At 39.1% G+C, this 26,163-nt stretch overlaps 1 protein-coding gene across 4 annotated transcripts in view; it reads left to right on the forward strand.

Moving 5' to 3' along the window:
* The first annotated feature begins 2,155 nt into the window (after window positions 1-2,155).
* Window positions 2,156-26,163, forward strand: part of LOC311086025 (platelet endothelial cell adhesion molecule-like) — a 30,530-nt gene continuing 6,522 nt past the window's right edge. For 2 of the 4 annotated variants that reach the window (XM_084118665.1, XM_084118668.1), the window contains exons 1-13: window positions 2,156-2,280; window positions 2,375-2,398; window positions 7,968-8,261; window positions 8,633-8,914; window positions 13,365-13,625; window positions 14,253-14,522; window positions 14,940-15,224; window positions 16,934-17,227; window positions 17,599-17,880; window positions 22,331-22,591; window positions 23,186-23,455; window positions 23,873-24,157; window positions 25,859-26,152. In XM_084118665.1, the coding sequence (XP_083974791.1) occupies window positions 2,241-2,280; window positions 2,375-2,398; window positions 7,968-8,261; window positions 8,633-8,914; window positions 13,365-13,625; window positions 14,253-14,522; window positions 14,940-15,224; window positions 16,934-17,227; window positions 17,599-17,880; window positions 22,331-22,591; window positions 23,186-23,455; window positions 23,873-24,157; window positions 25,859-26,152 (3,142 nt within the window). In that variant the 5' untranslated portion in view covers window positions 2,156-2,240. The remainder of the gene's footprint in view (window positions 2,281-2,374; window positions 2,399-7,967; window positions 8,262-8,632; window positions 8,915-13,364; window positions 13,626-14,252; window positions 14,523-14,939; window positions 15,225-16,933; window positions 17,228-17,598; window positions 17,881-22,330; window positions 22,592-23,185; window positions 23,456-23,872; window positions 24,158-25,858; window positions 26,153-26,163) is intronic. The other 2 variants (XM_084118667.1, XM_084118666.1) reach the window with 2 other exon arrangements.

Genomic DNA, 26,163 nt, shown 5'->3' on the forward strand with positions numbered 1-26,163 from the left:
TGTCATCAGCATAGCAGTGGTAGGAGAAACCATGTGCCTGTATGATGTGTCCCAGTGATGTGGTGTAGATGGAGAAGAGGAGGGGACCAAGAACTGAACCCTGAGGAACCCCTGTGGTCAGTTGATGTGCTTTGGATATCTCGCCTCTCCATGCGACCCTGAAGGACCTACCTGTGAGATAGGACTTGAACCAGTGGAGTGAAGTTCCTGTGATGTCCAGTGATGAAAGGGTGGATATAAGGATCTGATGATTCACAGTGTCAAAGGCAGCAGACAGATCCAGGAGAATGAGAACTGAAGATTTGGAAGCAGCTTTTGCTGGGCTGTAGGGCTTCTGTGACCGACAGTAATGCAGTCTCAGTTGAATGCCCTTTCTTAAAGCCAGATTGGTTGTCGTCCAACTGGTTGTTCAGAGACAAGAAGGATGTTACTTGGTTGAAAACAGCTCTTTCAAGTGTCTTCGCAATGAATGGTAGGTGAGAGATAGGTCTGTAATTCTTTGCAAAAGATGTGTTTAGTGTTGGTTTTTTAAGCAGTGGAGTTACCCGAGCCTGCTTGAATGCAGTAGGGAAAATGCCAGTATGTAGGGATGAGTTGATGATGTGTGTGAGTGCTGGAAGAAGTGTGGGAGAGATGGCTTGTAGAAGGTGTGAGGGGATGGGGTTATTTATAGTAATATTTATATATTTATAAAAATTACTATAAATATATGTCCAAAAATGCATAGTAATACATAGAACATGCATCAATGGTATTGTAATGGAAACATTTGTAGCACTTTATTTTACAGGCCTGTTTTGCATGTACATACTATTGTAATAATTACAATAACTGGGTAATAAGTAGGTACTAACCCTGAACCTACCCCTAAACTTAACCTTAACCCATGCAGTTACCTTCAGTACTTTCTTGATAAGTACACTGTAAGTACACTGAAAGTGCACATACTGTAAAATAAAGTGCAACAAAAAAATGCCTAAAAACATGGCAATATCATCGGCAGTGTTGTTATTGTAAACTAAAACTATTAACTGTTAATTGAAATAAAGCTAAAATTAAAATTAAAAACTAGATGGCAAAAACTTAAACTTATTAAAAAAAAGAAAAGTAGAACCATTGCCTTGGCGACTAACTGAAATAAAACAAGTTTTAAGCTTAAGTACTAAAACTAGCCAACTACAACTAAATAAATTCAAGCTAAATAGAATATGACGAAATTACATACATAAATACATAAACGAAATTACTAAAACTAAAATTAAAATGAAAACTGAAAGTTTCAGTACTATAAAGCAACACTAAATAACTTTTTTTTTTTTTTTTTTTACCTTAAAATAATGTTTCCAAAATCGTTTCAGTGGTTCATCAAGTCGTAACAGGGTGAACGACACTTCTGCATTGGCTTTGCGGCCCTATATCTACTATAACCACACTATGCAAGTTTGCCAGATGGGGTCGCGTTACTGTAGTTCGAATGAGACATAAGAAACTACAAATTTGACTTGCTTTACGGCAACAATCATTATTTAGTTTTTCTTCGTTTCTGATGTCGCAATACATCATACTTTAATAAAATGCAACATAATCTACCTTGTCTGTGGATATCGTTCATTCTAAAGCCGGGTAATTCCACTTACAACCTGTAGGGTGACAGAAGAGGAAAACCCTGTTGCTAAACATAACTCCACCCAATAGGTTCAGAGAGGTGGAGCTGGATTAGGTTAAGCTCCACCCATTATGTCCAGTGAGGGGGAGATAGACGTCATTTGGCTCTGCAGTGAGCAGCACAGTAAAAATTTGTGTGTTTTTCTATGGTAAAAACCATAGTAATATCTAAAAACGTCTAATGAATACACGGTTTAACCATAGTTACCATCTCAAGAAATGTGATATCATGTTACCATGGCCAAAAAAAACAAAAAACAAGGAGTGCTACCATGGTACTTTTGGTGTTTGTGCTAGACGGATGCCACACCGTTGATCATCTTCTTAATCTTATATATCACTGTGATGTCTTCAGCACAGCACTGAAACAGGAGGCCTTTGAAGCTGTAAACAGAATGGCAATGTTTTCAAGGGCCTGGACGAACCAAGCATTCAAATACACACATCCTGAGGAAGGAACACGTTTCCTGATCCACGTTAAACAAAGAAAGGCGGTTCCATGTGATAAGTGCGAGCATTCCACCCTTCTCTCCATCCTCAACATCCTTCACATTCATGAACACTCACCTGTGAAGATGAGCGTGTGTCTTCTCTGGCTCGGCCTGAGCGCTCTGTGTAAGGACACTCCGGACAGATTCAGACCATCATCATCTCATCCTCTTTTTATTCATTTGTCTCACCTCTTTCTCACTTTTGCTCTCATCCACAGGGCAAGCGGCCGACACACAGGCAGGTAAGTCCTCAGTTTACGTTTTATGTGCATGTGAGGGAAACGGTTTTGGTCACGACGACAGTTTTGGGGCTGTTGAGTTATTTTTACCTCTCTCAGATTCACCTGATCGCTTGATTTATATAGTTGGGCAAAGGGAGCAGTGAAATATCATGACAGTTCTGTGCTTTTCTGGGACTTCTTGGATGTATTTTTAGTCAGAGCAGATCTGTGATTCGCTTGGATGCTTTGATCCTTCAGAGATATTTTGTCACGGACTGTTTAGCCGCTCACAGGAAGTTTGTGCTTCGTATAATAGCAAGATGTTTAGTCTGCGTTTAATTAGAGGCTCAAACTAGATCAGAGATGCAGAATCCAACCCACAAACACTATCGCTTTCTAATCAACCCAACCACCATTAACTTTGGGTTCGGATTATCCTTGTTTAATCAGATTTTAGTGGTGTTTACTGGGCTTGACGTGTAGCGGAGAACTCTGGTTGTGTTTGTTGGCAAGGCTGAGATTTGTGCGCCAGAAATGCAGGCTCTGTGCTCCTCAGGGAATAATGTTTTGTGTTTGTTTATGTGCTTTCCTTCCTTCCTCTTCTTTCTGTTGGGAACGCCACTGCTCTCCACACTGTCAGTGTGGCCTTCTTTAAGACTTCAGGAAAAGAGCTGAGTGTGTTCTGCTCAAAGTAAACATACCGAGAGGATGACTCGTTAGAAGTTTTCATCGCTTTACCCTTCACTGAGAAGACAATCACAGAATTCACCCCTTGTGTTAAATAAGTGCACTTAATAGATTGTAGTGTACTTCAAATCTTAAATCTGTACTTGCATATAATATAATATTACTGAAATAAAACGCCACTTAAGTGTACTTTAAGAGAGACACTTTCATTACTGTTTCTTAACACACTTAAATAGGCCTTTAAAACATGCACTTTGTAATAATGTCAAATTAAAAGTTTTACTTTAAAGTACATTTTAAATCATTATGTTTCAATAATATTTTGTTGTGCTTTAAAGAAGTATACTTATTTTGATGTGTTGACTAACATACTAAAGCACATGTAAAGTACTTGATTATGATTTTAACTTTAGTGTGTTATTCAATTTTACATTTAAAGTTAATATATTTTAAATACTTCACCATGTAACAATGTGTGATTACAAATGTATTTAAATATATTACATACAAGTTTCAATATAAATTACAAAACATTATATTTTACTGATTAAATATATTTTATATGATTACCTTAAAGACACTTTATACGTGTGACAGGAAATTTGCAGAATTCACAGCAGATTTAACAAAAATTAGCTAAAATTATCTCAGACCCAACACTGTTTTTGAGAGTGCGATAAATTTGCATAATCTCTTCAAACAGAAAGGTTTAAAAGCTTTTATGATTACTTTTAAATAGCCATCTATTGTGTAACACTGCAGACGGCGGTTTTTCTACAGTTTTATGCCGTAATTTAATTTACAGTTGATTACTGTTAAAATACACTTTACTTTTAATTTATACTTAATTGAAATTTAAGGATGGCAATTTATCTTCACATTTAACCCTTTTAACCCCACTGCAAAATATTTTAAATTAACACTTGTGTGTTCACACTACAGAGTGTTGGAGTAACACTGAAGCAGTGATGAAGTTAATGATATAATTCAGTGATTAATTAACCGATGATTGAGCATTGGTGATGAACACCTGGGGCCCTATTTTAACGATCTGAAACGCAAGTGTCAAAGCGCAAAGCGCAAGTAACTTTGTGGGCGGGTCTCGGCGCTGTTGCTATTTTCCCGGCGGGATAAATGGCTCTTGCGCCTGGCGCAAATCTAAAAGGGGTTGGTCTGAAGTAGCTTCATTATTCATAGGTGTGGTTTGGGCGTAACGTGAAATAAACCAATCAGAGCATCATCTCACATTCCCTTTAAGAGCAGACGCGCTATTTCCTTGGCGTATATTGCTATTATAACGGCGGATTTGCCAGGCGCGCGCCAGGAGCGGTTCACAGCCGAGGAGAGCAACGCTCTCGTCACGGCCGTAAAAGAGAGAGAAGTGACATTGGGGATGGAGAAACACACCCAAATTAGCTTCGGTTAAACAGGTATATAATAATGTGGGTAAATGTGTAAGATAAGATGTAGATGTATGTGATAGATGTATGCTTTTATAATAAATTATCTATCTATCTATCTATCTATCTATCTATCTATCTATCTATCTATCTATCTATCTATCTATCATTTGTAATAATATGATTTGCAAAAATGAAAATGCTGCTTCTGTGTAGATGAGAGAATCAAAGTGTATGCGCGTTGTGCACGCAATACATTATGATCAAGCATGCTCCCTTAAAATAGCATAATGAACAACGCGCAACGCGCCACTGACTTTAAACTAGGTTTTTTTTCTGGCCAGTGGCGCAATTGTTTTATGGAACAGTAAAATAGCACCAGGGATTGTTTGCGCCGGAACACGCCTCCTTTTTTGCGCTGAACCGCCCAGGGAGCGCAAGTTCATTCCCTAGTTTAGCGACGTGCTTCTGTGGAGGGAAAAGCGCGCTTTGCGCGGGTGCAAAATAGGAATGAAACATGCGTCGGTGTACAAAGTCAATTGCGCTGGGTGCAAGATAGGGCCCATGATGTTAATAAGCAGAATCACTGAAGGACAGAGAAACAACAAGAAGATAAAAAAGCGAAACACAAGAACTACAACTGACTTCAGCCACAGAAGACATTACATCTCTCAAGATCTCAGCAGAGGAGGATTAAACAACTCCCAAAAACAGCATTACCAACTTCACTATTTACTGACCAGACTGGCTTTATAAATTTTTTCATACGTCTACAGAAACATTAACAGAGGTTTATATGTTGTTTTGTTTCATTTGATGATCACCGTTATGGTGATCAGTGTTTGCTTTAGTTAGGCTCTTGACCCTTGACTTTAACATTAGCTTTTCTTTGGTTGCTGTAACTGTGTGTTTTTAAGACACATTTGTTGTGGAAAAAACAAAGCCAGCCAAAATGGGATCAGGTGTTGCTGATTATGATGTCATTACATAATGTTTGGATCACTGATCTAAGCCTGTGTCCAATCCCTTATCAAAAATGTGTAGATCATATTACTATACTGTGAAACTACAACAAAAGATCAAGCAGTGCTGCAAAATCAGTTATGAAGGATTTTTAAACTCATCATTCACTAAAAATGTTGAACTATGGCTTCAGTCAGACACACACAGACATCAAGAATCAGCCAATGAATCTCAACAATGGTGACAATCAACAAAAAAGATCTGAACATCACAAAATACGCTACTAAAAGTCAACACAAAACCAACAGCAAAAGTACAAATTAAAGAAAATAACCAGACAATTCAGCTGCATAATTTATTCTTTTTTTTTTTGTACTATGCTGGTACCCAACATGCATTGCAGCATAAAACGTATGATTGTCATACGTTGTTCAAAATGTTCTGAGTATAAACTTTTTTAAATCCTTCATATTTTCTGAATGTCATATCACTGATAGATCTCGGTCTGTAAAATCACAATGACACCAACATCAAAAATACAAAACATCACCCATATAAAAGCATTAGACAATAAATGAGATCAGTGAATTTGACCACTAGATGATGATTGTGACCATTAACAAACAGCCAATGTCATCTGATTATTTTTTTCTCCATAGCAAATCTATTTTAAAGACACAGCTACAGCAGCCAAATAAAAAAAAAACTAATGTTCAAATGTCAAGTGTCAAGAGCCCAAACTAAAGCAAACACTAAAGCAAACACTGATCACCGTCATGGTAACATCAAATGAAAATAAAATGACATCTTAATCTCTGCCACCTTTTAATAATAACTTCTGTAGACGTCTGACAGAAATAAAGTCAAACTGGTTAGTAATAAGTGAAGATGGTAATGCTGTTTGTGGAGTTGTTTAATCCTCCTCTGCTGAGATCTTTTGCTAAGATTTAATGTATTTTATCTTGATTTCATCTTTTTTTCCTGTTCTTCTAGTTCCTCTTTCCTTCAGTGATTTGGATTGTTAACAGCAGGTGTTCATCAGTGTCTCAATTAACTTAATTAAATTCAATTAAATTAACTGAATTAACTATGATTTGCTCAATCGCGTGGATTATATTAGTGAACTAATGTATAGAGAATAGTGAATGAGGGTATCTTCTTATCAACTCTTAAGGAAGATTATTCTTCTTATCAACTCTTAAGGAAGATTATTCTTCTGATCATGAATTACTATAAAGTACTCAACAATATAAAAGCTTGAAGCTTAAGATCACACATTTAAGAGACTTTGTTAGGTGAGCATCAGACAGAGACAATCAAGCGTATAATTGGTTTTAATATGAATACATACGACTATACTTAAACAAATAATACATTTAAACAGAATAAACAAAAAGTAAAGAAAGAGAGAGAGAGTAGACCACAGAATGGCAAATATCACAAACAGTTAACTTTTGAGAGCCAGCAAAGAATCAAATCACCTTAAGGCAGGGGCAAACAATCTTAAACTCATCTAAATCTCGATAGAAATAATACTTGGATGGATCTTTGGTGCTGAGCAAGAATTAGTGTGTGTGTGTGTAGTTCCTCGGTTAATTCGTGAGTTTGAAGCGTTCTTCTGGTTCTTCCAGAGAGCGCGTCGTTAGCGGGAAGTTTAAAAGGTTTACTTGAAAGCAAAGTTGCCAGAAGATCAGGGTAAGTCTGTTTCACCCAGAGATAAAAATGAATGAGCACAAGATTAAAACAAGGCAAGAAGCCGGAGATATGTCCAAGACAAAAAGCTATGAACAAGACACATAGCACAAGAATAAGACTAAGATAGCCATGAGCCATCGTCATCAACTTTAAGGAGAACTTAGTCCACACCTATTTTGGGTGAGATGACCAATAGTTGTTGTCCAACTTTTAGCGGGAGAGAGTTTCTTTGTCTCCTTCTGACAGCCTAATTTGCATGTTTTATGATGGTGTCAGAACTGGTCATTTTTACTCCAAAGGATGGCAAACATAGTTTAAAACATTTTATCGTAACCTACTATATATATTTAGCTAAGGCAAACCGAGAGCTTTAATTCGGTATCAAGAAAGGGAGTGTGAGTTGAGTTGATTACGATCTTTTTGAAGCTCACGAAGGAGTTTGGAGGTGTTTCTGTTTAGCCTCTGCCATGCCGCTAAAGTGACAATGGGGCAATTTGATCCAGACTCATTTGAGTTAGGCCTGTGATTTACATGAATGAGTCCAATAGGTTAAAAGCTTTCTGAAGCTTAGAAAGAATAAGTCATCATGATTTCGTCCAGACACTACAAAGGCTTATAAAGTGGCCAAAACGTGTTTTGTTTTAAATCTAGTGTTTTGTTTCTATGATGGGTGTAGGTTTAGTGGTAGATATTTTGACATAAAATCAATTGAAGTCTATGCAATGTCCTCTCTAATATAGTGAAACAAATGTGTGTGTGTGTGTGTGTGTGTGTGTGTGTGTGTGTGTGTGTGTGTGTGCGTGTGTGTGTGTGTGTGTGTTTTATCTCTGGGTCTTTCTGAGCAGCATTCACCATTGATCAGGTGACGTTGACTGTGCTTCCTGGTAATAATGTGGCGAGTGGCACTAACCTAACCTTGCATTGTGAGGCCAAATTCAGTCCCAGCCTCTCCCAGCCGCTGACATACACCTTCAGCTTCCTGCAGGACGATCAGGTCATGTACTCCAAAAATACCAGCGCCTCAGTGGTGGAGCGCAGTTTATCTCTAGCCAGAGTGTTCAACTCGGGTCGCTACCAGTGCGCTGTCCGCATCTACGACAAGATCAAGACAAGCACCAGTCAGAAACTCAGAGTCACAGGTTAGTCACATAACTGATGCTCATCAAAGCATAATTCTACTAATTCTATTTTAGCAGCTGTTGCTGTCCACTTACAGTGGATATAAAAGTCTACACACCCCTGTTAAAACAGCTGGTTTTTGTGATGTAAAAAAGGGAAATAAATCTTATCACAACTATTGCATGTTTATTGTAACAGTTGCAACCTCTACAATGTCACTGAAAACAGCTGTTTTATTTTATTTATTTTTAGATTCGCACCAATAATGTTTGAGATCTTTTTGGATTTGGAAAGTATTGCATGGTTTTTGTTGTTGCCACTAAATTTTGCAGTTGAAGTGACTGACTATGGTGAGTTCAGGGGTTAATAAAGAGTTTTTAAACTCATCCAGGCCTTCAAGTCCCCACGCTGAAGGTGAAGTCTGATATCATTTCTGAGGGGGAAGACATCACTGCCACATGCAGCGCACCAGAGGAGACGGGCAGTCTGAACTTCTATTTCTACGAGGACGATCAGGAGGTCAAGCGAGTCTCTAGTATGAGCAACTCTGTGACGACCACTCTCACCTTGCAGAAGCCCAAAGACGTCTACCTGCACTGTGTCTATGTGGTTATCATGCATCCTGACGCGGGCTTCTCCAACAAAAGCAACACGGTGAAAGTGATTATAGAAGGTAACATCATGTACATTTTGCTTGGTCAAAAAAAGTTGGTCTAAAGACCAATGCATGAAATCAAAATTGTTGTTTTGTGGCTTTTAGTCCACATCTGTTGGCTACACTCAAAATTATTTTAGTCTGTTTTTAAGGGTTAGTTCACCAATAAATGAAAAATTCTGTCATTCAATTCTCACCCTCATGTCGTTCCAAACCCGTAAGACCTTCGTCCATCTTCGGGACACAAATGAAGATATTTTTAATGAAATCTGAGAGCTTTCTAAACCAGCCATAGGCAGCAACGTCACTGCAACTTTCAAGGCCCAGAAAGGTAGTGAAGACATAGTTAAAATAGTCCATGTGACTACAGGGGTTCAACCTTAATATTATGAAGCGACAAGAATACTTTTTGTGCGCAAAAATCCTCCAAAATAACGACATTATTCAACAATCTCTTCTTTTCCATGTCATTCTTCTACGCTGTTGTTGACGTAGTGTAAACAGTGCAGCGCTTCCTGGTTCTATGTCAAAACGCAAGCTCACTATTGGCCAGCTCCTATATCAGCATCACATGCACGTGTCGTGTAGGGTGACCACCTGCTAATAAGCCCAAGGGGAGACAAGGGGTATGTTTCTGAGGGACAATGTGGGACACTGCCTGGTGCGGCGGTGCCCCCACCCCACGGGCAGACTCACTGATGGTTTACCCATTTCTAGCACATACCACCTTACATGGTATATTAATAATGCCCTATTCCCCTAAACATGAGTAATTGCTGATGTATGCTCATGAATAGGCCAACCAATGTGTATTTTTTTTCTAAATAAAGATTCATAATATTTTGAACATTCAATGAATTAACAGATGTACTTCCACTTAAGATTTACTATTTCATTTTATTTATTTTTCATTACAATTTATTCACTTTAAATAAATTATAATATAAAATTATAGGATTAACAGGAATTGTAGTTGCTCAACACCACAGGAACAGTAAAAAAAAAAGTATTTAAAAAAAAAAAATACGATTGACATCGTATTCCCCTCCATGTCCGATTGAGAAGGACGTTTTGCAAAGGTCACAAAAAGCCCTCTCGGTATCCCCCTCAACACCTTTCAGCCACAAATATTCATTTTCCCAGTCTTTCTTGTACCCACACCTTCTCTTTTTAATTGATGATGGCGGTGCCTCTCAGACTCATAGCCTGGCTGCGCCCTCCTACGCACTTCCGCTCAATTTCATTTTCCTTCAGTACTACGTCTGGGACTGCTGTATATTCTTAGGTTTCCAGAAACCAATTTTTTGTAGGACCAATCAGCGAACAGAGGGAGTGGCTGAGAACGATGACGTTGATGTGATCACACACATGACTAGCGTCGGCCAATAGTGAGCCTACATGTGACGTACAACACAGACGCGCTGCTCTATCAAGACTCGAGGAACAGAGAGAAGGAAATGAATAGTGGAATAAAGTCGTTATTTTTGTTTGTTTTTGCGCACAAAAAGTATTCTTGTCGCTTTATAAACTTTATAAAAGACAGACATCTTATTCTAAACATAATCCTCTGATCATTCGGACGACCACACGTTAGCGATTGGCTATGGCAGATCCTGAGTGACTCTGGGCAGATCCAATAGTTTTGAACTTTAACAGAGAACCCGCCTTCAAGGAAGTAAAAATGAGTACAAATGAAATGTACGAGAGTCTGGTAGAACCAGGCTATCAGACTCAGTCTCTTTCTCGAATTTTTCGAATTGGAAAGCGCGCATCTAAAAGTTCCTTCCCAGAGTGTCTGGTATGCGCGTGCGTGCGCTGTCATGACAACAACGAAAAAGTTGACAACAACCTAGTCAGCAGTTCAACTGAGGGGTGGGTGTGGCAACAATAGCGTGCTGAAATGTCAAGTAATGTTCGTTTGTCTGCTTGGGGCTCGAGGATATAGAGCGACTTTTTTTTGAGCAAGCATAGATTATGCGTGACACGGTCTCAATTTGGGGGACACATGAATTGGGCTTCAAACGCTGTGCGCACACGCGCTACGCGGGACGGGTGGTCACCCTAGTGTCGTGTGATCACATCACCAGCGTCGGCCAATAATTAGCCAGCATTCTGGTGTATAACTCGTAAGTGCTGTACTTTGTTTACTACGCAAATAGTGTAGGAGATCTGACACAGAAGAGAAGAAATTGTTGAATACATTTTTTTTTAGCACAAAAAGTATTCTCGTCGCTTCATAACATTAAGGTTGAACCACTGTAGTCACATGACCTATTTTAATTATGTCTTTACTATCTTTCTGGGCCTTGAAAGTTGCAGTGAGGTTGCTGTCTATGGAGGAATCAGAAAGCTCTCGGATTTCATCAAAAATATCTTAATTTCTATTCTGAAGATGAACGAAAGTCTTACGGGTTTAGAACGACATGAGGGTGAGTAATTAATAACAGAAATTTCATTTTTGGGTGAACTAACTTTTAAGAATTATGCATTGAATTGTATGACTGATTGATTGATCAAATAAATGTAGCCTTGGTGAGCACAAGAAGCTTCTTTAAGAAACATTAAGAATCTTACAGAGCCCAAACTTTTGAATGGCAGTGTAAATGCTGGTCATTAACATCAAAATTATTTAATCATCTTTCACTCTTGGATTATGTACATTTTAGTCCAGTTAAACGTAAAGTTATAATGCCCCTAAAGTTATAATGCCTCTCAACCCCATATGATATGGCAAGAAGTATTGCAACACAAGAAAATACAGCTAACCAAGTCATTTCATGGGGTCTTTATTGAGCATATTCACAGCTGACTATAGTGAGGAAAATAAGTATTTGAACACCCTGCTATTTTGCAAGTTCTCCCACTTGGAAATCATGGAGGGGTCTGAAATTGTCATCGTAGGTGCATGTCCACTGTGAGAGACATAATCTAAAAAAAAAAATCCAGAAATCACAATGTATGATTTTTTAACTATTTATTTGTATGATACAGCTGCAAATAAGTATTTGAACACCTGTCTATCAGCTAGAATTCTGACCCTCAAAGACCTGTTAGTCTGCCTTTAAAATGTCCACCTCCACTCCATTTATTATCCTAAATTAGATGCACCTGTTTGAGGTCGTTAGCTGCATAAAGACACCTGTCCACCCCATACAATCAGTAAGAATCCAACTACAGTACTAACATGGCCAAGACCAAAGAGCTGTCCAAAGACACTAGAGACAAAATTGTACACCTCCACAAGGCTGGAAAGGGCTACGGGGAAATTGCCAAGCAGCTTGGTGAAAAAAGGTCCACTGTTGGAGCAATCATTAGAAAATGGAAGAAGCTAAACATGACTGTCAATCTCCCTCGGACTGGGGCTCCATGCAAGATCTCACCTCGTGGGGTCTCAATGATCCTAAGAAAGGTGAGAAATCAGCCCAGAACTACACGGGAGGAGCTGGTCAATGACCTGAAAAGAGCTGGGACCACCGTTTCCAAGGTTACTGTTGGTAATACACTAAGACGTCATGGTTTGAAATCATGCATGGCACGGAAGGTTCCCCTGCTTAAACCAGCACATGTCAAGGCCCGTCTTAAGTTTGCCAATGACCATTTGGATGATCCAGAGGAGTCATGGGAGAAAGTCATGTGGACAGATGAGACCAAAATAGAACTTTTTGGTCATAATTCCACTAAACGTGTTTGGAGGAAGAAGAATGATGAGTACCATCCCAAGAACACCATCCCTACTGTGAAGCATGGGGGTGGTAGCATCATGCTTTGGGGGTGTTTTTCTGCACATGGGACAGGGCGACTGCACTGTATTAAGGAGAGGATGACCGGGGCCATGTATTGCGAGATTTTGGGGAACAACCTCCTTCCCTCAGTTAGAGCATTGAAGATGGGTCGAGGCTGGGTCTTCCAACATGACAATGACCCGAAGCACACAGCCAGGATAACAAAGGAGTGGCTCTGTAAGAAGCATATCAAGGTTCTGGCGTGGCCTAGCCAGTCTCCAGACCTAAACCCAATAGAGAATCTTTGGAGGGAGCTCAAACTCCGTGTTTCTCAGCGACAGCCCAGAAACCTGACTGATCTAGAGAAGATCTGTGTGGAGGAGTGGGCCAAAATCCCTCCTGCAGTGTGTGCAAACCTGGTGAAAAACTACAGGAAACGTTTGACCTCTGTAATTGCAAACAAAGGCTACTGTACCAAATATTAACATTGATTTTCTCAGGTGTTCAAATACTTATTTGCAGCTGTATCATACAAATAAATAGTTAAAAAATCATACATTGTGATTTCTGGATTTTTTTTTTTTAGATTATGTCTCTCACAGTGGACATGCACCTACGATGACAATTTCAGACCCCTCCATGATTTCTAAGTGGGAGAACTTGCAAAATAGCAGGGTGTTCAAATACTTATTTTCCTCACTGTATCTTGCATCGACAGTGAGATTGATATTTTTTTCTTTTTACAGATCTTGATGCGATCAGGCCGCAAATAAGCATCTCCCCCAACGTGAATGTTGTTGAGGGTGACAGGGTGCAAATCACATGTCAGGTGCAATATCCCTCAATTCTCGACTTGTTCCTTACCAAAGGCAACACCGTACTTCGTCAATATCACACAACATTCACATACAGCTTCACCGTAAGAGCTGAGGATTCAGGGGACTATGTGTGTAAAGCAGAGAAAGGCAGCGTGCAAAAGATGGCCGTCTATAGGCTAAATGTTACAGGTAACTAACCACAACCATACACATTTTGACTAATCTTAGAATGCTTTCAGCTATCAAGAGTCCACTTTCATCTCCATGTGATATTGTTGGATTAAAGGGTTTATTTGCTTTTTGTTATTATTATTGCATTATAAGTTTGCCTGTTTATTTCAATAATGTAATTTATGCATTGAAGCGAAAATTGGAATATCACGTTGAAATGGAAAATGGAATGTTAAACATTTTCAACATTAAAAAATATTTTACACACATTTTGCACATAATTCTATACAGTGTATAGAGTTCTGCGCATGCAGATTTTGCTTTGATTTGTTTATCAGAACAAAATGTATTAATTTATTAATGAACAAATAATAATAATAATAAAAATTGTATTTAGCCAAGAGTGTAATGATGTATATTATAATACACAACATGTAAAATAAATTACATTTATATATATATATATATATATATATATATATATATATATATATATATATATATATATATATATATATATATATATATACATTTTTTTAGTTAAAGTTTATTTTATTTCAAGTAATTAACTATTTTAAGAACTATAATAACCCTCCACTGCATGATAATAAACTAAATTTGTCTGACTCCTTGTTCACTCTTTAGAACTGTTCTCGAAGCCGATTTTGAGAATGAGCACAGATCAGGTTTTTGAAGGGGAACGCTTCACTCTGACCTGCCACAGTGCTGTAAGCTCCTCGGAGAAGATCAAAAAAGCGGACATAAAGTATACTTTGCTGAAAGAAGATCGGCACATTTATTCAGGGGCCGAATACTCTGCCACTGCGAGCCTGGCCACCAATGGGAAATACTCCTGTATGGCAGTGGCTAAAGGAGTTAACAAGACCAGCCAACCACTTGATTTAAAAGCTAAAGGTGAAGAGTTCATGCTTTTATCAAAGCTCCGGCATTAGAGGACATGCATATATTATCCACATTATCAATAGATTGTTATAACAAAGCATTTTCCATTATTACTATATTATAACATGTTATAACTTAGTAATAACAAAAGATGTTTGATGAACTAGTAATACAGTCACGCACCTTACAGGGAATCTAAAGAACTCTGTGGAATGGAAAGTTTCCATGGATGTTAAAGGTTCTTCATGGACCCATCAATGCATGATTTTTTAGTTTATTTTTTAGAAGTGAGGAGCTGACTGCTTGGAATATGAAGCAGACATATTAATTTCAATTGATATGGTGCATTGCAAGAACACACTTTCTTTAGTGAATAGGCACCCTAATGCTTTTTCCATGCTTCTCATTTTCCTCCCCTCTATTTTCCAGTGCCTGTTTCTACCCCAGTCATTCGTGTTGTTGATAAGGTGATTGTTGGTTGGCCATTCAAGGTTTTGTGTGAGTCTGAGAATGGAACGCTTCCAATAACATACACCTTACTGAAGGCCCGCGTGTCAGTGGCTGTGAGGAGAGTGGTTGAGGCAACTGACAAGGCACTCTTCAGCATTGACTACATCAGTTCTCCAGAAGAGATCCACAGCTTCACATGTCAGGCTCAAAACCAAGGGACATCAGTCAGTAACGCTAGTTATCCCCTTAAAGCAGAAGACATAGGTAAGAGGACCAAACCCTGACATCTTCATGCTCAATGATTTGTGTGCCTATTCCATAATCACTGATAGACTTTTGTGTCTGGTACCATTTTTGATGACTGTTATATTCATTGTATTCCTGTTCTGCACAGACAAAAGCTTTTCAAGACAACATTCAAAGTTTGTCTTGACGATTTTTTTGCAGCAGAAGTTAATTGGAAAAACAAGCCTCTATCTACTTTTTTTTTTTTTTTTACTCTGAAAAGATACTTATGCATATAATTCAGTGCAGTTTCCAGCTGAAATAAACAAGAGCGGCAGTAAAACACCAACAACATCAATTCCTTTTCGAATTATGATAACAGTTAATTAGCATTAATTCATTAATAATAATACATTAGCAACAATGTCCTCCTCACTAGCATGTTTGTGTTTTCCATAGCACTAGCTAGCTATTTTATCAAAAATGTTCCCCCAGATCATGTTCCCCACAGCGGGTGGACCTCGTCAAAAACTAAGTGATAACTAGCCCCACCCATTCAGAGGAACAATATGATTGGTCAATGTTCCTGTCATTTGATATTCTTCTTTTGACCTCAAAACACTTTTACCATAGTGCATAAAGAACCTTTATTTTTAAGGAGAACTTAGTCCACACCTATTTTGGGTGAGATGACCAATAGTTGTTGTCTAACTTTTAGCGGGAGAGAGTTTCTTTGTCTCCTTCTGACAGCCTAATTTGCATGTTTTATGATGGTGTCAGAACTCGTTTTTTTACTCCAAAGGATGGCAAACATAGTTTAAAACATTTTATCACAACCTACTATATATATTTAGCTAAGGCAAACCGAGAGGTTTAATTCGGTACCAAGAAAGGAAGTGTGAGTTGAGTTGAGTTGATTACAATCTTTTTGAAGCTCACGGCGGAGTTTGGAGGTGTTTCTGTTTAGCCTCTGCCATGCCGCTAAAGTGACAATGGGGCAATTTGATCCAGACTCATTTGAGCTAGGCCTGTGATTTACATGAATGAGTCCAATAGGTTAAAAGCTTTCTGAAGCTTAGAAAGAATAAGTCATTGTGATTTCATCCAGACACTACAAAGGCTTATAAAGTGGCCAAAACGTGTTTTGTTTTAATGTAGTGTTTTGTTTCTATGATGGGTGTAGGTTTAGTGGTAGATATTTTTACATATAGTGGAATATAGTATGGAAGAAGCATTTATGACTAAGATTATTAAATATCAACCACTCCTAAACATCATTTCAGAGTTAGGTTATCAGAGCCGACTACTTGTGTTCATATTTGGCAGCTTAGGACACACACACAGGCTGGTTGTAAGAGGGCTTCAACAACTAGGGATGCCCAAAAAGAGGGCTAAACGGCTAGCGAAGTACTGTGCTCTGTCTGCTATTATAGGTAGCCGTCAGATCTGGCGGAGACGGTGTTACTTGTATCCATAACAACTGAGTGATGTTAAATATTGTGAAGATCTGCTGTATGCCACTGGTCCATGATTATGTACATGCATTTGACTGCATCTATAGTATTTATGTCCCTGTAAATCATGTCTTTTAAGTGGACTTAAATAAATATTTAAAATGTGTGTGTGTGTGTGTGTGTGTGTGTGTGGGTGTGTGTGTGTGTGTGTGTGTGTGTGTGTGTGTGTGTGTGTGTGTGTGTGTGTGTGTGTGTGTGTGTGTGTGTGTTTTATCTCTGGGTCTTTCTGAGCAGCATTCACCATTGATCAGGTGACGTTGACTGTGCTTCCTGGTAATAATGTGGCGAGTGGCACTAACCTAACCTTGCATTGTGAGGCCAAATTCAGTCCCAGCCTCTCCCAGCCGCTGACATACACCTTCAGCTTCCTGCAGGACGATCAGGTCATGTACTCCAAAAATACCAGCGCCTCAGTGGTGGAGCGCAGTTTATCTCTAGCCAGAGTGTTCAACTCGGGTCGCTACCAGTGCGCTGTCCGCATCTACGACAAGATCAAGACAAGCACCAGTCAGAAACTCAGAGTCACAGGTTAGTCACATAACTGATGCTCATCAAAGCATAATTCTACTAATTCTATTTTAGCAGCTGTTGCTGTCCACTTACAGTGGATATAAAAGTCTACACACCCCTGTTAAAACAGCTGGTTTTTGTGATGTAAAAAAGGGAAATAAATCTTATCACAACTATTGCATGTTTATTGTAACAGTTGCAACCTCTACAATGTCACTGAAAACAGCTGTTTTATTTTATTTATTTTTAGATTCGCACCAATAATGTTTGAGATCTTTTTGGATTTGGAAAGTATTGCATGGTTTTTGTTGTTGCCACTAAATTTTGCAGTTGAAGTGACTGACTATGGTGAGTTCAGGGGTTAATAAAGAGTTTTTAAACTCATCCAGGCCTTCAAGTCCCCACGCTGAAGGTGAAGTCTGATATCATTTCTGAGGGGGAAGACATCACTGCCACATGCAGCGCACCAGAGGAGACGGGCAGTCTGAACTTCTATTTCTACGAGGACGATCAGGAGGTCAAGCGAGTCTCTAGTATGAGCAACTCTGTGACGACCACTCTCACCTTGCAGAAGCCCAAAGACGTCTACCTGCACTGTGTCTATGTGGTTATCATGCATCCTGACGCGGGCTTCTCCAACAAAAGCAACACGGTGAAAGTGATTATAGAAGGTAACATCATGTACATTTTGCTTGGTCAAAAAAAGTTGGTCTAAAGACCAATGCATGAAATCAAAATTGTTGTTTTGTGGCTTTTAGTCCACATCTGTTGGCTACACTCAAAATTATTTTAGTCTGTTTTTAAGGGTTAGTTCACCAATAAATGAAAAATTCTGTCATTCAATTCTCACCCTCATGTCGTTCCAAACCCGTAAGACCTTCGTCCATCTTCGGGACACAAATGAAGATATTTTTAATGAAATCTGAGAGCTTTCTAAACCAGCCATAGGCAGCAACGTCACTGCAACTTTCAAGGCCCAGAAAGGTAGTGAAGACATAGTTAAAATAGTCCATGTGACTACAGGGGTTCAACCTTAATATTATGAAGCGACAAGAATACTTTTTGTGCGCAAAAATCCTCCAAAATAACGACATTATTCAACAATCTCTTCTTTTCCATGTCATTCTTCTACGCTGTTGTTGACGTAGTGTAAACAGTGCAGCGCTTCCTGGTTCTATGTCAAAACGCAAGCTCACTATTGGCCAGCTCCTATATCAGCATCACATGCACGTGTCGTGTAGGGTGACCACCTGCTAATAAGCCCAAGGGGAGACAAGGGGTATGTTTCTGAGGGACAATGTGGGACACTGCCTGGTGCGGCGGTGCCCCCACCCCACGGGCAGACTCACTGATGGTTTACCCATTTCTAGCACATACCACCTTACATGGTATATTAATAATGCCCTATTCCCCTAAACATGAGTAATTGCTGATGTATGCTCATGAATAGGCCAACCAATGTGTATTTTTTTTCTAAATAAAGATTCATAATATTTTGAACATTCAATGAATTAACAGATGTACTTCCACTTAAGATTTACTATTTCATTTTATTTATTTTTCATTACAATTTATTCACTTTAAATAAATTATAATATAAAATTATAGGATTAACAGGAATTGTAGTTGCTCAACACCACAGGAACAGTAAAAAAAAAAGTATTTAAAAAAAAAAAATACGATTGACATCGTATTCCCCTCCATGTCCGATTGAGAAGGACGTTTTGCAAAGGTCACAAAAAGCCCTCTCGGTATCCCCCTCAACACCTTTCAGCCACAAATATTCATTTTCCCAGTCTTTCTTGTACCCACACCTTCTCTTTTTAATTGATGATGGCGGTGCCTCTCAGACTCATAGCCTGGCTGCGCCCTCCTACGCACTTCCGCTCAATTTCATTTTCCTTCAGTACTACGTCTGGGACTGCTGTATATTCTTAGGTTTCCAGAAACCAATTTTTTGTAGGACCAATCAGCGAACAGAGGGAGTGGCTGAGAACGATGACGTTGATGTGATCACACACATGACTAGCGTCGGCCAATAGTGAGCCTACATGTGACGTACAACACAGACGCGCTGCTCTATCAAGACTCGAGGAACAGAGAGAAGGAAATGAATAGTGGAATAAAGTCGTTATTTTTGTTTGTTTTTGCGCACAAAAAGTATTCTTGTCGCTTTATAAACTTTATAAAAGACAGACATCTTATTCTAAACATAATCCTCTGATCATTCGGACGACCACACGTTAGCGATTGGCTATGGCAGATCCTGAGTGACTCTGGGCAGATCCAATAGTTTTGAACTTTAACAGAGAACCCGCCTTCAAGGAAGTAAAAATGAGTACAAATGAAATGTACGAGAGTCTGGTAGAACCAGGCTATCAGACTCAGTCTCTTTCTCGAATTTTTCGAATTGGAAAGCGCGCATCTAAAAGTTCCTTCCCAGAGTGTCTGGTATGCGCGTGCGTGCGCTGTCATGACAACAACGAAAAAGTTGACAACAACCTAGTCAGCAGTTCAACTGAGGGGTGGGTGTGGCAACAATAGCGTGCTGAAATGTCAAGTAATGTTCGTTTGTCTGCTTGGGGCTCGAGGATATAGAGCGACTTTTTTTTGAGCAAGCATAGATTATGCGTGACACGGTCTCAATTTGGGGGACACATGAATTGGGCTTCAAACGCTGTGCGCACACGCGCTACGCGGGACGGGTGGTCACCCTAGTGTCGTGTGATCACATCACCAGCGTCGGCCAATAATTAGCCAGCATTCTGGTGTATAACTCGTAAGTGCTGTACTTTGTTTACTACGCAAATAGTGTAGGAGATCTGACACAGAAGAGAAGAAATTGTTGAATACATTTTTTTTTAGCACAAAAAGTATTCTCGTCGCTTCATAACATTAAGGTTGAACCACTGTAGTCACATGACCTATTTTAATTATGTCTTTACTATCTTTCTGGGCCTTGAAAGTTGCAGTGAGGTTGCTGTCTATGGAGGAATCAGAAAGCTCTCGGATTTCATCAAAAATATCTTAATTTCTATTCTGAAGATGAACGAAAGTCTTACGGGTTTAGAACGACATGAGGGTGAGTAATTAATAACAGAAATTTCATTTTTGGGTGAACTAACTTTTAAGAATTATGCATTGAATTGTATGACTGATTGATTGATCAAATAAATGTAGCCTTGGTGAGCACAAGAAGCTTCTTTAAGAAACATTAAGAATCTTACAGAGCCCAAACTTTTGAATGGCAGTGTAAATGCTGGTCATTAACATCAAAATTATTTAATCATCTTTCACTCTTGGATTATGTACATTTTAGTCCAGTTAAACGTAAAGTTATAATGCCCCTAAAGTTATAATGCCTCTCAACCCCATATGATATGGCAAGAAGTATTGCAACACAAGAAAATACAGCTAACCAAGTCATTTCATGGGGTCTTTATTGAGCATATTCACAGCTGACTATAGTGAGGAAAATAAGTATTTGAACACCCTGCTATTTTGCAAGTTCTCCCACTTGGAAATCATGGAGGGGTCTGAAATTGTCATCGTAGGTGCATGTCCACTGTGAGAGACATAATCTAAAAAAAAAAATCCAGAAATCACAATGTATGATTTTTTAACTATTTATTTGTATGATACAGCTGCAAATAAGTATTTGAACACCTGTCTATCAGCTAGAATTCTGACCCTCAAAGACCTGTTAGTCTGCCTTTAAAATGTCCACCTCCACTCCATTTATTATCCTAAATTAGATGCACCTGTTTGAGGTCGTTAGCTGCATAAAGACACCTGTCCACCCCATACAATCAGTAAGAATCCAACTACAGTACTAACATGGCCAAGACCAAAGAGCTGTCCAAAGACACTAGAGACAAAATTGTACACCTCCACAAGGCTGGAAAGGGCTACGGGGAAATTGCCAAGCAGCTTGGTGAAAAAAGGTCCACTGTTGGAGCAATCATTAGAAAATGGAAGAAGCTAAACATGACTGTCAATCTCCCTCGGACTGGGGCTCCATGCAAGATCTCACCTCGTGGGGTCTCAATGATCCTAAGAAAGGTGAGAAATCAGCCCAGAACTACACGGGAGGAGCTGGTCAATGACCTGAAAAGAGCTGGGACCACCGTTTCCAAGGTTACTGTTGGTAATACACTAAGACGTCATGGTTTGAAATCATGCATGGCACGGAAGGTTCCCCTGCTTAAACCAGCACATGTCAAGGCCCGTCTTAAGTTTGCCAATGACCATTTGGATGATCCAGAGGAGTCATGGGAGAAAGTCATGTGGACAGATGAGACCAAAATAGAACTTTTTGGTCATAATTCCACTAAACGTGTTTGGAGGAAGAAGAATGATGAGTACCATCCCAAGAACACCATCCCTACTGTGAAGCATGGGGGTGGTAGCATCATGCTTTGGGGGTGTTTTTCTGCACATGGGACAGGGCGACTGCACTGTATTAAGGAGAGGATGACCGGGGCCATGTATTGCGAGATTTTGGGGAACAACCTCCTTCCCTCAGTTAGAGCATTGAAGATGGGTCGAGGCTGGGTCTTCCAACATGACAATGACCCGAAGCACACAGCCAGGATAACAAAGGAGTGGCTCTGTAAGAAGCATATCAAGGTTCTGGCGTGGCCTAGCCAGTCTCCAGACCTAAACCCAATAGAGAATCTTTGGAGGGAGCTCAAACTCCGTGTTTCTCAGCGACAGCCCAGAAACCTGACTGATCTAGAGAAGATCTGTGTGGAGGAGTGGGCCAAAATCCCTCCTGCAGTGTGTGCAAACCTGGTGAAAAACTACAGGAAACGTTTGACCTCTGTAATTGCAAACAAAGGCTACTGTACCAAATATTAACATTGATTTTCTCAGGTGTTCAAATACTTATTTGCAGCTGTATCATACAAATAAATAGTTAAAAAATCATACATTGTGATTTCTGGATTTTTTTTTTTTAGATTATGTCTCTCACAGTGGACATGCACCTACGATGACAATTTCAGACCCCTCCATGATTTCTAAGTGGGAGAACTTGCAAAATAGCAGGGTGTTCAAATACTTATTTTCCTCACTGTATCTTGCATCGACAGTGAGATTGATATTTTTTTCTTTTTACAGATCTTGATGCGATCAGGCCGCAAATAAGCATCTCCCCCAACGTGAATGTTGTTGAGGGTGACAGGGTGCAAATCACATGTCAGGTGCAATATCCCTCAATTCTCGACTTGTTCCTTACCAAAGGCAACACCGTACTTCGTCAATATCACACAACATTCACATACAGCTTCACCGTAAGAGCTGAGGATTCAGGGGACTATGTGTGTAAAGCAGAGAAAGGCAGCGTGCAAAAGATGGCCGTCTATAGGCTAAATGTTACAGGTAACTAACCACAACCATACACATTTTGACTAATCTTAGAATGCTTTCAGCTATCAAGAGTCCACTTTCATCTCCATGTGATATTGTTGGATTAAAGGGTTTATTTGCTTTTTGTTATTATTATTGCATTATAAGTTTGCCTGTTTATTTCAATAATGTAATTTATGCATTGAAGCGAAAATTGGAATATCACGTTGAAATGGAAAATGGAATGTTAAACATTTTCAACATTAAAAAATATTTTACACACATTTTGCACATAATTCTATACAGTGTATAGAGTTCTGCGCATGCAGATTTTGCTTTGATTTGTTTATCAGAACAAAATGTATTAATTTATTAATGAACAAATAATAATAATAATAAAAATTGTATTTAGCCAAGAGTGTAATGATGTATATTATAATACACAACATGTAAAATAAATTACATTTTATATATATATATATATATATATATATATATATATATATATATACATTTTTTTAGTTAAAGTTTATTTTATTTCAAGTAATTAACTATTTTAAGAACTATAATAACCCTCCACTGCATGATAATAAACTAAATTTGTCTGACTCCTTGTTCACTCTTTAGAACTGTTCTCGAAGCCGATTTTGAGAATGAGCACAGATCAGGTTTTTGAAGGGGAACGCTTCACTCTGACCTGCCACAGTGCTGTAAGCTCCTCGGAGAAGATCAAAAAAGCGGACATAAAGTATACTTTGCTGAAAGAAGATCGGCACATTTATTCAGGGGCCGAATACTCTGCCACTGCGAGCCTGGCCACCAATGGGAAATACTCCTGTATGGCAGTGGCTAAAGGAGTTAACAAGACCAGCCAACCACTTGATTTAAAAGCTAAAGGTGAAGAGTTCATGCTTTTATCAAAGCTCCGGCATTAGAGGACATGCATATATTATCCACATTATCAATAGATTGTTATAACAAAGCATTTTCCATTATTACTATATTATAACATGTTATAACTTAGTAATAACAAAAGATGTTTGATGAACTAGTAATACAGTCACGCACCTTACAGGGAATCTAAAGAACTCTGTGGAATGGAAAGTTTCCATGGATGTTAAAGGTTCTTCATGGACCCATCAATGCATGATTTTTTAGTTTATTTTTTAGAAGTGAGGAGCTGACTGCTTGGAATATGAAGCAGACATATTAATTTCAATTGATATGGTGCATTGCAAGAACACACTTTCTTTAGTGAATAGGCACCCTAATGCTTTTTCCATGCTTCTCATTTTCCTCCCCTCTATTTTCCAGTGCCTGTTTCTACCCCAGTCATTCGTGTTGTTGATAAGGTGATTGTTGGTTGGCCATTCAAGGTTTTGTGTGAGTCTGAGAATGGAACGCTTCCAATAACATACACCTTACTGAAGGCCCGCGTGTCAGTGGCTGTGAGGAGAGTGGTTGAGGCAACTGACAAGGCACTCTTCAGCATTGACTACATCAGTTCTCCAGAAGAGATCCACAGCTTCACATGTCAGGCTCAAAACCAAGGGACATCAGTCAGTAACGCTAGTTATCCCCTTAAAGCAGAAGACATAGGTAAGAGGACCAAACCCTGACATCTTCATGCTCAATGATTTGTGTGCCTATTCCATAATCACTGATAGACTTTTGTGTCTGGTACCATTTTTGATGACTGTTATATTCATTGTATTCCTGTTCTGCACAGACAAAAGCTTTTCAAGACAACATTCAAAGTTTGTCTTGACGATTTTTTTGCAGCAGAAGTTAATTGGAAAAACAAGCCTCTATCTACTTTTTTTTTTTTTTTTACTCTGAAAAGATACTTATGCATATAATTCAGTGCAGTTTCCAGCTGAAATAAACAAGAGCGGCAGTAAAACACCAACAACATCAATTCCTTTTCGAATTATGATAACAGTTAATTAGCATTAATTCATTAATAATAATACATTAGCAACAATGTCCTCCTCACTAGCATGTTTGTGTTTTCCATAGCACTAGCTAGCTATTTTATCAAAAATGTTCCCCCAGATCATGTTCCCCACAGCGGGTGGACCTCGTCAAAAACTAAGTGATAACAAGCCCCACCCATTCAGAGGAACAATATGATTGGTCAATGTTCCTGTCATTTGATATTCTTCTTTTGACCTCAAAACACTTTTACCATAGTGCATAAAGAACCTTTATTTTTAAGGAGAACTTAGTCCACACCTATTTTGGGTGAGATGACCAATAGTTGTTGTCTAACTTTTAGCGGGAGAGAGTTTCTTTGTCTCCTTCTGACAGCCTAATTTGCATGTTTTATGATGGTGTCAGAACTCGTTTTTTTACTCCAAAGGATGGCAAACATAGTTTAAAACATTTTATCACAACCTACTATATATATTTAGCTAAGGCAAACCGAGAGGTTTAATTCGGTACCAAGAAAGGAAGTGTGAGTTGAGTTGAGTTGATTACAATCTTTTTGAAGCTCACGGCGGAGTTTGGAGGTGTTTCTGTTTAGCCTCTGCCATGCCGCTAAAGTGACAATGGGGCAATTTGATCCAGACTCATTTGAGCTAGGCCTGTGATTTACATGAATGAGTCCAATAGGTTAAAAGCTTTCTGAAGCTTAGAAAGAATAAGTCATTGTGATTTCATCCAGACACTACAAAGGCTTATAAAGTGGCCAAAACGTGTTTTGTTTTAATGTAGTGTTTTGTTTCTATGATGGGTGTAGGTTTAGTGGTAGATATTTTTACATATAGTGGAATATAGTATGGAAGAAGCATTTATGACTAAGATTATTAAATATCAACCACTCCTAAACATCATTTCAGAGTTAGGTTATCAGAGCCGACTACTTGTGTTCATATTTGGCAGCTTAGGACACACACACAGGCTGGTTGTAAGAGGGCTTCAACAACTAGGGATGCCCAAAAAGAGGGCTAAACGGCTAGCGAAGTACTGTGCTCTGTCTGCTATTATAGGTAGCCGTCAGATCTGGCGGAGACGGTGTTACTTGTATCCATAACAACTGAGTGATGTTAAATATTGTGAAGATCTGCTGTATGCCACTGGTCCATGATTATGTACATGCATTTGACTGCATCTATAGTATTTATGTCCCTGTAAATCATGTCTTTTAAGTGGACTTAAATAAATATTTAAAATGTGTGTGTGTGTGTGTGTGTGTGTGTGTGGGTGTGTGTGTGTGTGTGTGTGTGTGTGTGTGTGTGTGTGTGTGTGTGTGTGTGTGTGTGTGTGTGTGTTTTATCTCTGGGTCTTTCTGAGCAGCATTCACCATTGATCAGGTGACGTTGACTGTGCTTCCTGGTAATAATGTGGCGAGTGGCACTAACCTAACCTTGCATTGTGAGGCCAAAGTCAGTCACAGCCTTTCCCAGCCACTGACATACACCTTCAGCTTCCTGCAGGACGATCAGGTCATGTACTCCAAAAATACCAGCGCCTCAGTGGTGGAGCGCAGTTTATCTCCAGCCAGAGTGTTCAACTTGGGTCGCTACCAGTGCGCTGTCCGCATCTATGACAAGATCAAGACAAGCACCAGTCAGAAACTCAGAGTCACAGGTTAGTTACAT

The sequence above is a fragment of the Abramis brama genome (assembly GCF_963993115.1).
Source record: "Abramis brama genome assembly, chromosome: 1".
NCBI lineage: Eukaryota > Metazoa > Chordata > Actinopteri > Cypriniformes > Leuciscidae > Abramis > Abramis brama.